The sequence below is a fragment of the Temnothorax longispinosus genome, chromosome 3 (assembly GCF_030848805.1).
Source record: "Temnothorax longispinosus isolate EJ_2023e chromosome 3, Tlon_JGU_v1, whole genome shotgun sequence".
In the NCBI taxonomy this organism is placed as follows: Eukaryota; Metazoa; Arthropoda; class Insecta; order Hymenoptera; family Formicidae; genus Temnothorax; species Temnothorax longispinosus.
Genome location: NC_092360.1, coordinates 23,794,326 through 23,807,698, shown reverse-complemented (window position 1 = coordinate 23,807,698; position 13,373 = coordinate 23,794,326). Strand labels below are relative to the sequence as shown.

The 13,373-nt window shown below is 32.5% G+C and overlaps 1 protein-coding gene across 7 annotated transcripts; it reads right to left on the bottom strand.

The window, feature by feature from the left end:
• Window positions 1–140: 140 nt before the first annotated feature.
• Window positions 141–13,004, bottom strand: Znt77c (Zinc transporter 77C). Of its 7 annotated transcripts, XM_071774530.1 has the most exons (9): window positions 10,950–11,458; window positions 10,732–10,865; window positions 7,466–7,672; window positions 6,368–6,478; window positions 5,524–5,822; window positions 4,931–5,175; window positions 4,490–4,668; window positions 4,228–4,323; window positions 141–4,153 (listed from the first exon to the last, which is right to left on the bottom strand). In XM_071774530.1, exons 3-9 carry the CDS (start codon window positions 7,664–7,666, stop codon window positions 3,704–3,706), a joined length of 1,581 nt encoding a protein of 526 aa, XP_071630631.1. In that variant the 5' UTR covers window positions 7,667–7,672; window positions 10,732–10,865; window positions 10,950–11,458; the 3' UTR covers window positions 141–3,703. The 7 variants fall into 7 exon arrangements, with proteins under 7 accessions (XP_071630631.1, XP_071630628.1, XP_071630632.1 ...); XM_071774527.1 differs by lacking the exons at window positions 10,732–10,865; window positions 10,950–11,458 and adding an exon at window positions 12,765–13,004; XM_071774531.1 differs by lacking the exons at window positions 10,732–10,865; window positions 10,950–11,458 and adding an exon at window positions 11,494–12,137.
• Between the last annotated feature and the right edge of the window lie 369 nt (window positions 13,005–13,373).

Genomic DNA, 13,373 nt, shown 5'->3' with positions numbered 1-13,373 from the left:
TGTACAGCGTCATCTTTCGTTTTACAATTAGCGTTGATGTTTCTATATTTAAAATAATTGCCGTAGTGTTTTAATATTTATTTCACGTTGGCAGCTGTCAAACGGCTTGTTTTCATTCATAATAATTAGGCACACGTCAATTCGACATAGATGGGTTATTTATTGATTATCCAAGCAAAAGAAGAGTTTTTTACAGAGCAAAAGAAGAGGTATATTTTGCAAGTCTATCGACTACAAACGCTATTTTTATGTATTTTTTTAAGGAATTTTCACGATATATTTTCTCGTTTCTGACATCACCACGCCAAGATGGTTGCAGTGAACAAACAGAAGTTTTAAAATAAATTTGTGAAATTGTAAATTCAAAAAATCTAAAGATTAAAACAAATAGTTTGAACAGTCTGAAATTAAAAACAGTTTTTATGTAATAAAAATGTTTGATATACATATATAACAATAATTCTTGATCGTTACATACATTCGCGGGCGTTGGTGTACGTTATCAAAGATTTTTTTCCCGAGAATATCTGCAAGTGCTATAAATAGAGATGTAGATGTTTATATACAATCCTACTCTCCATGTAGTTATGGTTAATTATTTTGGGCCTGAGATACTTGCTGCTAAATGGCACGTTTTAATTAGTTTACGAGTAACATTGCTTTCTTATATTTTTCTTATTATTCACGACATGTTATCGGGATCTTTAAATTAGCATGAGCTACGTGCAAAAAACTGATGGTTATTAAACATGGTTAGCAGGAAGAATTGGCATAGTTAACGCGCCTTTGTTTCTTCAGAGTAATTTTTTTTCTTTTAAATATGAAAATATAAGAAGCAATACGTTTATGTAATTTTATATACAGTTCTTTTTTATTCAACATTAAGGAATAGTAAAAAAAAATTGTTAATATATGTCTATATTACTTGCTAAGTTATTAAAAATTAAAATGAGATTGAAAATGTAATTAAACATTGCATTATCAAAAATCATTATTAAAAATTTGTAGGTACGTGGTAGTTGAAGCTTAGGAAATTTATATAGTGATGGCGTTGTAGTATTAAATGATATTACAACACAACATGATTAATTTATTAAACCAAGTTATTATTACATTTAATAATTAAATTCAATTTTTTATTCTATATATTTAATTTGATTACAATTTAATGCAAAAAGTGATTATATAAAGTGGATAAGATGAGCATGTTATACGTTATAAATAATAAAAAATAAATGAGCTCGTAAAGAATAATGGAATAATAATAAAACTAATAAATAAAAGTAGTTTTTTTAAGCATAAATTAAATAAACATAATAACGTTTATGTTTGACGTGGCAGTATTTATACGATGATAATTTTCTCATTTCAAATATTTCAACAATTTTTATTTCTCACATTTCGTCAGAATTTATAATAATTTCTTTGGACATGATATAATAAAAGCGCGAGTTATATCCAAACCATATAGTTTCCGTTAATGTATTTAAATATAGTTGATTTGTATAGCTTTTCATACATTTTCTTGTGCACGTTAATGTTGTCGCAGATAGGATTGTTGCGTTATTATATTATGTATAAGGCCTTTTTGTGCGAAAATCTATTTAGTATAGTATAATCCTTTTAAAAAATTAAGATTCTTGAAAGATGAAAAAGATTGACATGTTTCCGTGATTCCGAGAGGTCAATCTTTTCAACGTGGTCATCTCGGAATTAGAAACGCGAGAAAATGAAACTAATATTCTGGGGAATAACGTTGATTATTACTTTTAATTATTTAAAATTTTAGGTATACAATAAATTCTTAATTCAATAAACTTAATTTAAAAATCCAACTTGAAATATAAAATGTTGTTTTTATAAGGTCAATATTAATTTTTATGTTTTTAATTTATTGAAAATTTGCAATTAATATTTCCTTTGTAAACGATACACAATTTACACACGAGCTTGCAGCGATTCTAGTCGCGGACATCAAGACTAAACAATTATCTGTCTTAGCAACGAGACTCTAAAAAGTTTAAGCTAGGGTGCTGTGGACCCTTGCTTGCTATCACAGCACAGCAACAGGTTTCCGATCATTAGCGTCCACACTTGACGTATAGGATAAGCAGTCAATGACACACGTTATCGTTATCGTTATCTTTAAAACTTTGTTTTCTTGTTTAAAAGATGTTTTTTTTTGTGTATAGTCGATTTGCTCGTTAATTATGCTGCTTCCTTTGTGAATTATAGATTCTTTTAAGATTAATTATAGACACGATTTTTCTTTCTTATTTATCTTTGATGATGTTAACTGCATGGAGATTAAATGATTGTATGATTTTTTTATAATTAGATTCTTCTAATTATTCTACATACATATACATATATACAAGTATTAAAGTAGAGTTGGCAAAAAATGAATTGTTTACAAGATATATTTTATATTTTATTCTGGCACATTTTGACACGAAATATAAATCATCTTGTAAACTATTTATTTTTTGGTAACTGTACCTCAACACTTTTATGTAACAGAATAATAAAAAAATATTCATAATGACCGGGAAATTTGATTAATTCTTCTCTATTAATCATTTTGACCAAACAAATTGAGAATTATGCATATTGCCCGACCATTATGCATAATGCCCACGTTATCAAGTTGCCCGTAACATATACACACACAATTTTCTTTCTTACATTAGTATCTCATCTTATGACATTAGCATCTCATCTTATGCAATACGTATTGTGATTGTGTATATATGTATCTTATCTTATATATGTATATGTATTGTGCGTGTACTATAATAATAGTATAGATATACCTTGACATCTTCGTTGCATAGTAAATAGTGTTATAATCTCCAAAAAATATGAAATAAAGTAATACACTTTATTTAGTGACAGTTAGCAAAACTTTTTCGTGTGGAAACTAGTAAAATTATTTGTTAAATTTTGCTAATTTTATATTTGCAAGATAAAAGAACAACAAATTGTCAAATTTTTTTTATTGAAATATATGCTATTGCTCATAAATACTTGCGCATCCATTAGTTTTACTTTTTTTGTAAATTAATTTTAAGATTTTTAACGTGGATCATCGTTTTTATATTTATCTATTAATCTCTTTCTAGATATTTATCTATATCTATTAATTTCTTTTAAGGGAAAAAGATTTCTTTAAGAATTTTTCTATTACAACACTTTTTGAAAAAGCACGGCTGGGCAAATACTTGTGGAATCATAGAATCACGTACCTGATTTTTTTATATACTATCAAGTGATTTTTTGCTAATGCTATATTTTTCTTTTCTAATAATAAGAAAGAAATTTTATGTTGCAAAAGATGGATTGCAACTTCCAAGTGTCTGAATTTTAACAGCACTTTTAAAAGTAAACTGTATATTCCTCTTAATATTATTGCGATCGTTATTAGAAAAAAAGAGAAAATACGACTTTTGCTAAAAAAAGGATTACAGTGCCTTTGGTTTTTTTATATTAACATGACTACGTTGATTACTGTAGTTATACGTGGAAAAAAATTGAAAAATTTTTATCTACAATTTTTTTTGTCAAATGCCATGAGAGTGGCATAAAAAATCGCGTTTTTTAAATGTGAATATCACATATAGTCTCTTTCACAAGCAAGTTCCAGTTTCAGGTAAAAGTATTAAATAAAACTAACATCTATCTCTGAACGGTATAAGTAAGAAACTTAAGATACGACACTGTGGTCCAGATTGCTATCGGCACGTGCGGGTATTCGATCGGTCGTGACACTTGTAGATGTCTGATCGGTTAGACTTGACGCACGGGAACTAGCTTCAGAATTAACATTTAAAATGCTTTGTATTTCTTTATCGTTGGAGTGACATGTAGCACTTTCGTTCGTCGGATTATGCGCAGATTCTTTTGTTCTTGGATCGTTCACATTCCGCTCTAGAGTTTTCTCCTCGTAAACGGTAAATTTTTCCAAGCTAATCGCACACGCAGCTGCTGGTATTATCTCCTTTTTATCGTATTTCCTGCTGATGGTGTGCGCATCTTTCGTTGGCTTGCACGCATCATCCAAGAAGTTTTCTCGCGAGCAACATTGGGAAGAACTGCAGTGTTCCCCGTGGCAACGAATTAAGCAATCAGTCTTCTCCGTATTCGGCTTCATCTGCTGTTGTACAGACGAGATTATTATTTAATGAAGCACGTTTTTAAAGATGATACGAATCAATATTAATGAGATACCTTGTGAAACTTGTGGAACTCTGGCTGTATAGTGACCTGCGTGATGCCCATTTCGATGAAAAAGGCAGTAACTTGATCCGTGATACTAGCATAAACCTAAAATTAAAAAATTGAAAAAATTTATATTTTTAATATCGAATGAAAATATCGAATAAAGCTACGTTCCCTTTTTCAAAAAATTGTTAAATGTATTTCTATCAAGTGTGTAAATTGTTTGAAATAAATTAAATTATATTAAAAAGAAAAAGTTGTTTTTATGTACCGTTGGATTCAGAAAAACAATATGGACCGTGCAGATAGCTTGATGCTTTGCCAACTGCCATACGTGTAAATCATGGACGCTTACGATACCCGGAAAAGCTTCCAACAGTTCTCTTTTGAGACAATCAATATTGATGTGATTCGGAATTGTTTGCAACAATATCAGGCCTGATTCTTTCACTGTAAAAAAAAACAAAAAAAACAAAACAAAACAAGGGTAATAAAATAAAAGTAATCAGATAAAATAAACGGCTCAAGGTATTTTCAAGAATTAAATTATTTTTATTCATGAAATAAGAGATATCTAATAAATTAACACTTCAAATTATTATCTTACGAATAGTTGACACTTTGTATCATTATCGATCTATACTATATTTATGCTGCTTATGTTTTCTTTTCTCTTTCATTGTATATTTATCAAATATAGTAATATACTCACTGTACGGATAGCAAAGGACGAATAGAGAAATTGACGAAATAATAGCGAAGACCGGGTCAATGTATTTGGCCACATCGGAATCGGTGAAGTAGACTAAAATTGACACTAATATGACGAAAACGCACCCGAGAACGTCTCGACACATTTCTCTTAAACCTTCGCTTTTTGGTATCGCCAATGGACTTCGTCTTGTCTGCGCAGACAGTTGTTGCTCACCATCCTTCGTTTCTTGCGAACTCACATTTCTGCGAAATGTCAAGTGTCACGTTACGGTAAATAAAATTTATATGCGTGAAACCGACTTTTATAAAATTTCAACAAACCATTTTTCATCTCTGATGAATTATCTCGAAAACTTGAAAATTCTTATTATTTGTGCAAACAAGTATTATATCTCTACTATTATACATATACACGTTTCAAGAATTAAAAAACTGACTTTATGTAAGTCGATCTATTATCTTGTACGAGCAAGTAATATTAAGGTAATCAACACAAACTTTTTCAAGTACAATATTTAAATATTCCAACGTATTGTATATTTTTTCACCAGCTTCTTGTAATTCGAGTTATTGTTATATAAAAAAAACCACCTGCATAATATTACGTCGCCACTCTTCGTGACGTGCAAGAAAATTCCCTGATTGAACGTGAATCCTCCAATGAGGATATAGCAAAAGGCATTCAAAAGTATTCCTGAAACGCCGATGCACAACACTGGCAATGGGTGGTGCATTTCATCCAGGTGATCGATGTGCACCAATGTCTGCAGTGCTTCCATCAGCAAAGAGAAACAAAAAGAGGCGAGAAAGACGCAGCAGACGAGCATCGTAACGATGTCGATTCGGGCCCATCCAAATGTGTTTTTCATTCTTCTGTCTGACCATGATTCCTGATGGTAAAGCAAAGTTTTTACATTTGTGCCGGTCGGTTATTGGCAGAACTTTTAATGAGTAACTATCCACACGCATACACACGCACGCACGCACACACACTCATCTTTTCAAATAAAGATTTTTTTTTAAAGAGTATTTATAGCAGTTCTATTTGTGTAAACGAATTTTTATTTTAATAGTCTTATAAAGATTCCATTGAAAATGATACGTTTTTTTCTTTGTCTCGATTGTTTTCAAGTTCTCTTGAAAATCATTTGAGATTTATATTGTAAAATTATATAAAAGAAAATCACTAGTTTTATTTAAATATAAATATTTTAAATTTAATTACACTTTTAGGATTCAAAAAAATATTTTACATAATAAAAATAAGGGTATTTATTTTTAATAAACAAACTATATAATTTTCTTTGATAAAACTCTTTCACGAAAATAGTTTTATAGAAAAGGCTTTTATTAAAATTAAAAAGAATGAAAAAATATCTGTTTTCTATTTTAATCTTTTAATCTCTATTTTTCAACATCGTTAAACCGTATATACCTTCGTCTTTGTTGATAAGGACGTGATAGAATCCTGTTCTTCGCCGTTAATGCAGATGGTCGAATTTCCTAGTGAACTGCACGTACTGTTGTATCTTTCCCGATAGCTATACTGTGAGCAACACGTAATTTACGAGTAATTTACAAATTTGCATCATGAAGAACATGGTTAGAATTATTGAAGCGATACGTGGCCAATATGCGAGTCTTGATGCAAACTTTCTTATATCAAATATCAATATAAAATACTACGAAATTCTCCAAGGAACTCGACTTGGGTTGTCTCCCTTCGTTCGAGATGAGGCTCTATTCTCCACTTGAAAGTTTAGGGAATTAATAATAATAATAATAATAATAATATATCAATAAGGTAAGATTTCGTTCGAGGTTTGTATCTGTTTTGCATGCTGACGCGCAAGTATGTACATGTATACGCAAATAGATGTAATTAGCAGTACGGTATGTGTATTTTTGTATTCAACTCTTTTGTTACAGAATAGGTCATCATAGGTATGGACACCGAACTGCGCGAGTATGCTTTACCGCGGAAATAGAGCCAAAGTTTGTTATCTTATACAATCATACACGTTATTGATTTTTCTATTCGACGTATTCTAAATTCTAAACAGATGAAAAAAGGTTGACGACAATATGCGAGAAGGTTCAAACATTTGAGCCAGAGTTCTTTTTAACATTGCATATTTATACGTGTGCCATTTATTACTACAATTTTATTTATATTTATCGGTTACGTTAGAGTGCCCGTACACTTTTGTACATCACAGAGATAGGTCTGCGCAGGACATAGTGGTTATATTAATAGGCCGTTAATAGCGAAGGATTTTTAAGGATAGTTATTATTTAAGATGCTTAAAATCAAATTTGTTTATCTAGCAAAGAGAAAAGGTTCTTTTTCGTAATATTACATACATTTGTGAAGGAAATGTATTACATTGCAACAAGTACACATTTAAATTCGCTACGCGATATAAACACCGATTGGATCGAAAGATTATATGTCATCGGGCGCGTGGATTTGTGTCACTTTGCGCAAGTGAAACTGATGAATATGTGGCTTTCGCGGATTTTTCGCGCTTACCTTAATCGAAGTCTTGATCGAAGCGATGCAGCCGACAAGTGCCACAATGTTGCAGAGCATGTGGTAAGCGTTGAGGAGCAGAGTCAGCGAGTGTGTTATGTGACTGGCGACGATCTCGACCAAGAAGAAAGCCGTAGTGAAGAACAGCACCAGGTACAGTTGCACCGGCTGTAGTCTCCTGAACCACTCTTTCACAGCCATATGACCCTGTTCGCAAAGTCACGTGAATGTTTCTACTCATCTCTACACAGCGATATCGCGTACATGGGCGATCACACACTGTTACTCCACTGTCACATAATATTATCTCAACTAATCGCTTTATACTATCTGCACGCGCATTTGATTTCACATAAATTTATCTACGACAGTTTGTATAAGAGACATCTTCGATCGTCGTTGTAAAACTTGGTGGATTTACCACAGATTGATTTTACTTTTTTTTTGAAAATTTTCCATGTCCGTCGACTTAATCGTCGCTTTTCAGCTTGTAAAAAGTTTACTTTTTGTCAAGTATATGATTAATTTAGACTTTAGTACATGGAATATTTACTTTGAGTGACAGTTTGTTTCGCGTTTGTAAAGGCCAATTTAAATGCAAAAGAAAATTGAATTGAATTGAACGTGTTCAATTCAAACGTTTGCTTTTGGTTGAGGACGTAAGATAAATAGCTATAATGCTTCTTTAAGAATGACGTATAGATAAGAAAATGAGCTCAGTGAAGGGAGCGTACTGTTTACGAGATATTTTTCAGACGCGCCATACAAAATTTATTGGCTTTTAATTAAACTTTTTACTAAACTTGAATTTTTTCATTAAATTTTTAATAAAACTTTCATATATTATTTAAAGAGATAAAAGTAAATGTGTTGAACATATCGTGCGATCAATAAAGATAATCTCCACGTTGGACGTGTTATCGATCTAGACGTTAGCAATCAATTTCAATCAATCACAAACAAAGTGAACCATGGATCAACGCGAACAAAGACTGTTTTTTATAATTAAACTTTTTCCCATTTTTTATTTATTAATATAACAATTCTATATTTTCATTTAATTTTTTATTATATCGTTCCATTAATTACTTCTAAAGTTCTATAAACAAAAATATTAATTATATATTTTACATCAGGATAAACAAAAAATAACTACTTATAAAAGATTTTTCCAATTATATATTTAGTAGAATAATTTGTATATAAATCTGTGACATTCGCAAAAATAAATAAAACATTTCTTTCCTGTATTTCAATAATCTGTAATATACATATTAAATGGAAACGTCTATTCAAATATTATTAAAAAAAAAGAATAAATTTCTCTTATAAAGAAAGGCTGTCTTTCTCTATTTTTATGTATTTTCTTTTAAGCATAAAGTTGATTAAATATCCAATAGTTGTAATAAATTTCTCTTAAAAAATTTATTATTTTAGAGTAACTGATGGACGAAACCATTTGTAGAAAGATTCTAAAAGTGATTTGTTTTAATATTTAAGGGTTAACGCAAAGATTTCTAAAGAAACGACGTGTTTAGAAAAAATTTTTATAAAACAGTGTTAATTTTTTTATATTTGTCTAAATCTCTCCCTTATAGAAATTTAATACTGTAAGTGATTTTTTGGCTAGTGATTAATCATTTAAAAGCACTATTAAAAGCACTATTAACAGTGCTTTTAATAGTGTTTTTAAGTGATTAATTACTAGCCAAAAAATCACTTACAGTATTAAATTTCTATAAGGGCTATATGTTGATAATGGTTACGTCTTGGCAAGAGTTTCATTCATTGTCGAAATTTATTGCAAGTGCTTTTGACAAGAGGAAAATAATTCTTAATGCAAGAAAAATTTATTTCTGTTATTGAAGGCACACTACCAGGCACGCGCGGCTCATTGACGTATGTTTGACTAAAGGATGGCGCTGATTGGATTGATTTTACTCTTTAATTACTGCTTTATTATGCATTATAGAAAAAAAATGGATTTTTTTACCCAAAATTTTTAATAAGGAGTTGTGTAATTAGTGGGCAATCTTTAAAAGACACTTTATATGTATATAAAATACACACACACACACACGTGTGTGTGTGTGTGTGTGTGTGTGTGTGTGTGTGTGTGTGTGTGTGTGTGTGTGTGTGTGTGTGTGTGTGTGTGTGTGTGTGTAGGTATTATATTGTATCTTTGCATATACGCGCATTGATTCTTTAACAAATAAATCCATTATAAATCTCTCTCACTTTAAACATATATATTTTTGTTACAAGTTTTGAATGAAACATTTATAGGTCTACATTTATATAAGCTTGTTCTTTTATTTCTATCCAAAAAGTGTATTGAAACAGTTTGACCGTCGAACGTGAGATAGTCTCGATAGCCTATATATAGGGTGAGTCATTTTAATTTACCACCCCCAAAAACTTTTTTATTTTTAATTTAAGAAAAAAGCATTTTTTTCTAAAATTAAAAATAAATGTACCTATAGCAAAGAGTTATCCAAAAACGTACTTTTTTTATAATTCTTACGGACAACGCCCCGCGGGAATTCAAGATCACTTTGATGTAAAGTTTCACTGCACTGTACGGTGGCGAAGAGGAAAAACACTGTTTATGAGTGATCAATATCGTGTTCTTTACTGATTAAGCAACATTTTTCGAGTATAATGAAAGATACTCGGGTAGATCGATAAAAAGTGGACGCCTGACTGAACGCAGACAGTCGCCGTGCGGACAAAACGATATTAGAGCACGGAGCGGTTAGACGTTTCGCGATTATCTTAGCTATTGAACCCGATGAGTCGGGTCGTCCTCCGTCCGTCAGTTCGTACGTCCATCGCCAGTTCTTCGTCCCTTACACGGAGGACGTGACATATTATTATCACTTACTGTCACTTTGTCAGATAATCTGCATTTCATGATGTGCGCGTGCGTTGATCGATCTTGATCTCAGTTTTTATCTTAGATCTGAAATCCGTGTACCTGCACTATAATGCTGTTGTTTGACCGCGGTCGCTTATCGGGAGACGTTTGTTAAGCCAATGAATCGTTTCGTGTTGTCTTTAAAAAGTTCGCTATCCGATCTCGCGGCGTCTGCAGTTACTCTACCTCGTCCGAGAAGACTCTTGACGAGAGGACTCTCGCCCACGTCGGACGTTAACGTGATGAAGAAGACGACGCAAGATCGTTTCCGCGCGGCGCCGACCTTCGGCAAGACAATTTATAGTTAACTGTGCGTGCATCCGTTTAATCGTTGCCGTTATATACTTACATCGCGGCGTGCAGTAAATTTCGCGAATCGGGAGATTTCGGTGACAAGAGACACTGCGGATGGATCGTTTTGCGTATAAAAACAAAGTCAAACGATCAATTTCGTCGTCATTGAAATATAACTACGTTTGACTGCTGCAAATTAAAGTCGGAAATGAGAATACGAGCAACGTGTTTTAAAATCATATAATCCCAATGCACTTTGAAAGATTTACATACAGGATCCTTTTACATACAGGAATTGGTGTTTAAGACTGCGATATTGTCTACATGCAACTAACATAACTTTGTAAAAAGGCATATTGCATTGTAAAACGCTAATATGCTAATTCTTAATTGATTCAGCGTTTTTAATTTATAACATTCAGTTAGAAAATTCGTATCCGACTGCGAGAACGAAAAATGAGGAACGTACCGGCGCGGGCGGCTTGTTTTGAGACTGATTTAAATTGAGTGTGCAGTATAGCGAGTGCGCATAGTCGTGACGACACAGGCACGCACAGCGACACGAACGAGTGCACGTCGTATAGCCTGTCAAACGTGTACGTGTCGCAAGTCTCTGATGTGTTAGATCTGAGAGGGGAACCGTCAAAGCGTTAGTTGCGAACATCCGGGCGCAGTAATAGGCTTTGAACAACGAAATTCCCGCTCCCACAATCGATGTTATTTCGGACGGTCAATGTGAAATCTATTGTATAATAAACGTAAAAGCGCGACAAAATCATCGGGAGACGATTACGCGTCGATCGATATAGATAGTTACGTTTGATAGTTCTGCGCTGGATCTTTCCCGACTCTCCGCAGTCAGGCGAACTAGAAGAGTCTGAAGAACATTACGCCATGCGTGTTGCTATCTTATCAGTAGACTCATTCGAATAATCTACACAATAATAATAATACAATAGGAACGGAAGTGGCGCGTATTTTAACATATTATCGTTTAATACATTCTCCAATTCTCTCTCTCTCTCACACACACACACACACACACACACACACACACACACAGAAAAGTACATACTCCCAGGAAGCAAATATTACTTGTTTCAAGTATTTGATAAGTTTATATAATATCCGCAAATTTACCATAAAATCATGACAAGCATCACATTTATTCAAAACATATTCTAGATAATCTAGATCTTTAGTAAGTCTAGTACTTGAAACAAAAATATTTAATTAATACGCAAGAATTTGGTTTACTTACTATACATATATGTAGAGTCTACGGAAGAGAAACATGTACTTAAAGTATATAATATTTTTGAAAAAAGAATAAATTCTTGTCTTGAGCACAAATGATGAGCTTTTCCAAGACTTGTGCCCCAAGTACATCTTACAAATTATTAAGAAAATATCCTTTGTTGAAGAAAACTATTACTTGAAACAAATAAAATAAAAATTAATAAACTAGGACTCGAGAGATAATAAACAATAAAGATTAAATCTGTAGGCCTATTCTGGAACTCTTGACAGTTTCGTTGTCGTTATCGTTTGTCGTTGCGCAGCTTTTTTACTATATATAATATCTGCGCAACACACAAGTATAACGATAACGAAACTGTCGTTAAGAGTTACAGAATAGGCCCACTGGACATCGAGAGTCAACGCGGTTCTTTTTGTGAATGATAAATAAAAATTTATTTATTAATAATTAAAGATAAGTACGTGCTTTCCTTGGCTGTAGAATGATATTTTTTTATGTGCAGAATGTCCTAAATTTACGAGTTAGTTGCGTCTGAAAGCTATACTACTTGCGCGTGTAATTTTTTACGAATTATTCGTGATCTGTGCAAAAAGAACATGTAAATAAACTGCGTGTGTTTGTATGTATGTATGTATGTGCGTGTATGGGTATTTTTCTGATCTTCTCTCTCTCTCTCTCTCTCTCTCTCTCTCTCTCTCTCGAAGAAGAAGAAGAAGAAGAAGAAGAAGAAGAAGAAGAAGAAGAAGAAGAAGAAGAAGAAGAAGAAGAAGAAGAAGAAGAAGAAGAGACGCTTTATAATCGCTATGGTAATGAAAAGTTGTACTGACCTCTGAACTTTGGTAACTGTTTTGTTGAAGATATCAGTGAGAATATATCGTCACTCTTGGGAAGAGGAACACACGTATCGCATCCTATATATTGATATTTCGTATTATTTACGAAATTCGCGCCGGAGATCTCTTCGGGGACAACCGAAATCGTGCAATGCGCGCATATCGCGTAGGCGAACTAACGTTTGTCTCCGACCATGCGTGGATTATATCGGCTGTCCATTGTGATCGCTATAAAAGTAGGCAGTAGCCGATAACCCACCGATTATCTGCTCGCGTATCCAATGATCAAATAAAAGACTCGGACGTCATAATGAACATCAGATAACTATGAATCCAGGGACGTTTAAACTCGACTGTGCTTCCTCGCTATCGAAGTCTTGATAAGCGCGTTTACGATTATTACTTCAAGGATTATCGCGTATCCTAGAATGGTCCTATAACACGCACGTTGTTTTACATTTTCTTTAACTCGCATTAAAACGCAATGCTATATAAAGAGATATATAATATATATAATAATATTGTAGATAAAAGTTATATAAGCATTAAATATATTACAGAGACTTGGCTCTATAAAAATGAAATACAAGTAGAACAATGAAT

Excerpts from the sequence above, each read along its gene's own strand:
- Znt77c (XM_071774526.1), bottom strand. The coding sequence starts at position 10,379 with ATGAAATGCAGATTATCTGACAAAGTGACA. Across the intron at positions 6,479-7,465 it reads CGATCAAGACTTCGATTAAG|TATAGCTATCGGGAAAGATA; the intron begins GTAAGCGCGAAA and ends TGTTGCTCACAG. Across the intron at positions 5,823-6,367 it reads CCTTATCAACAAAGACGAAG|GAATCATGGTCAGACAGAAG; the intron begins GTATATACGGTT and ends CTTTACCATCAG.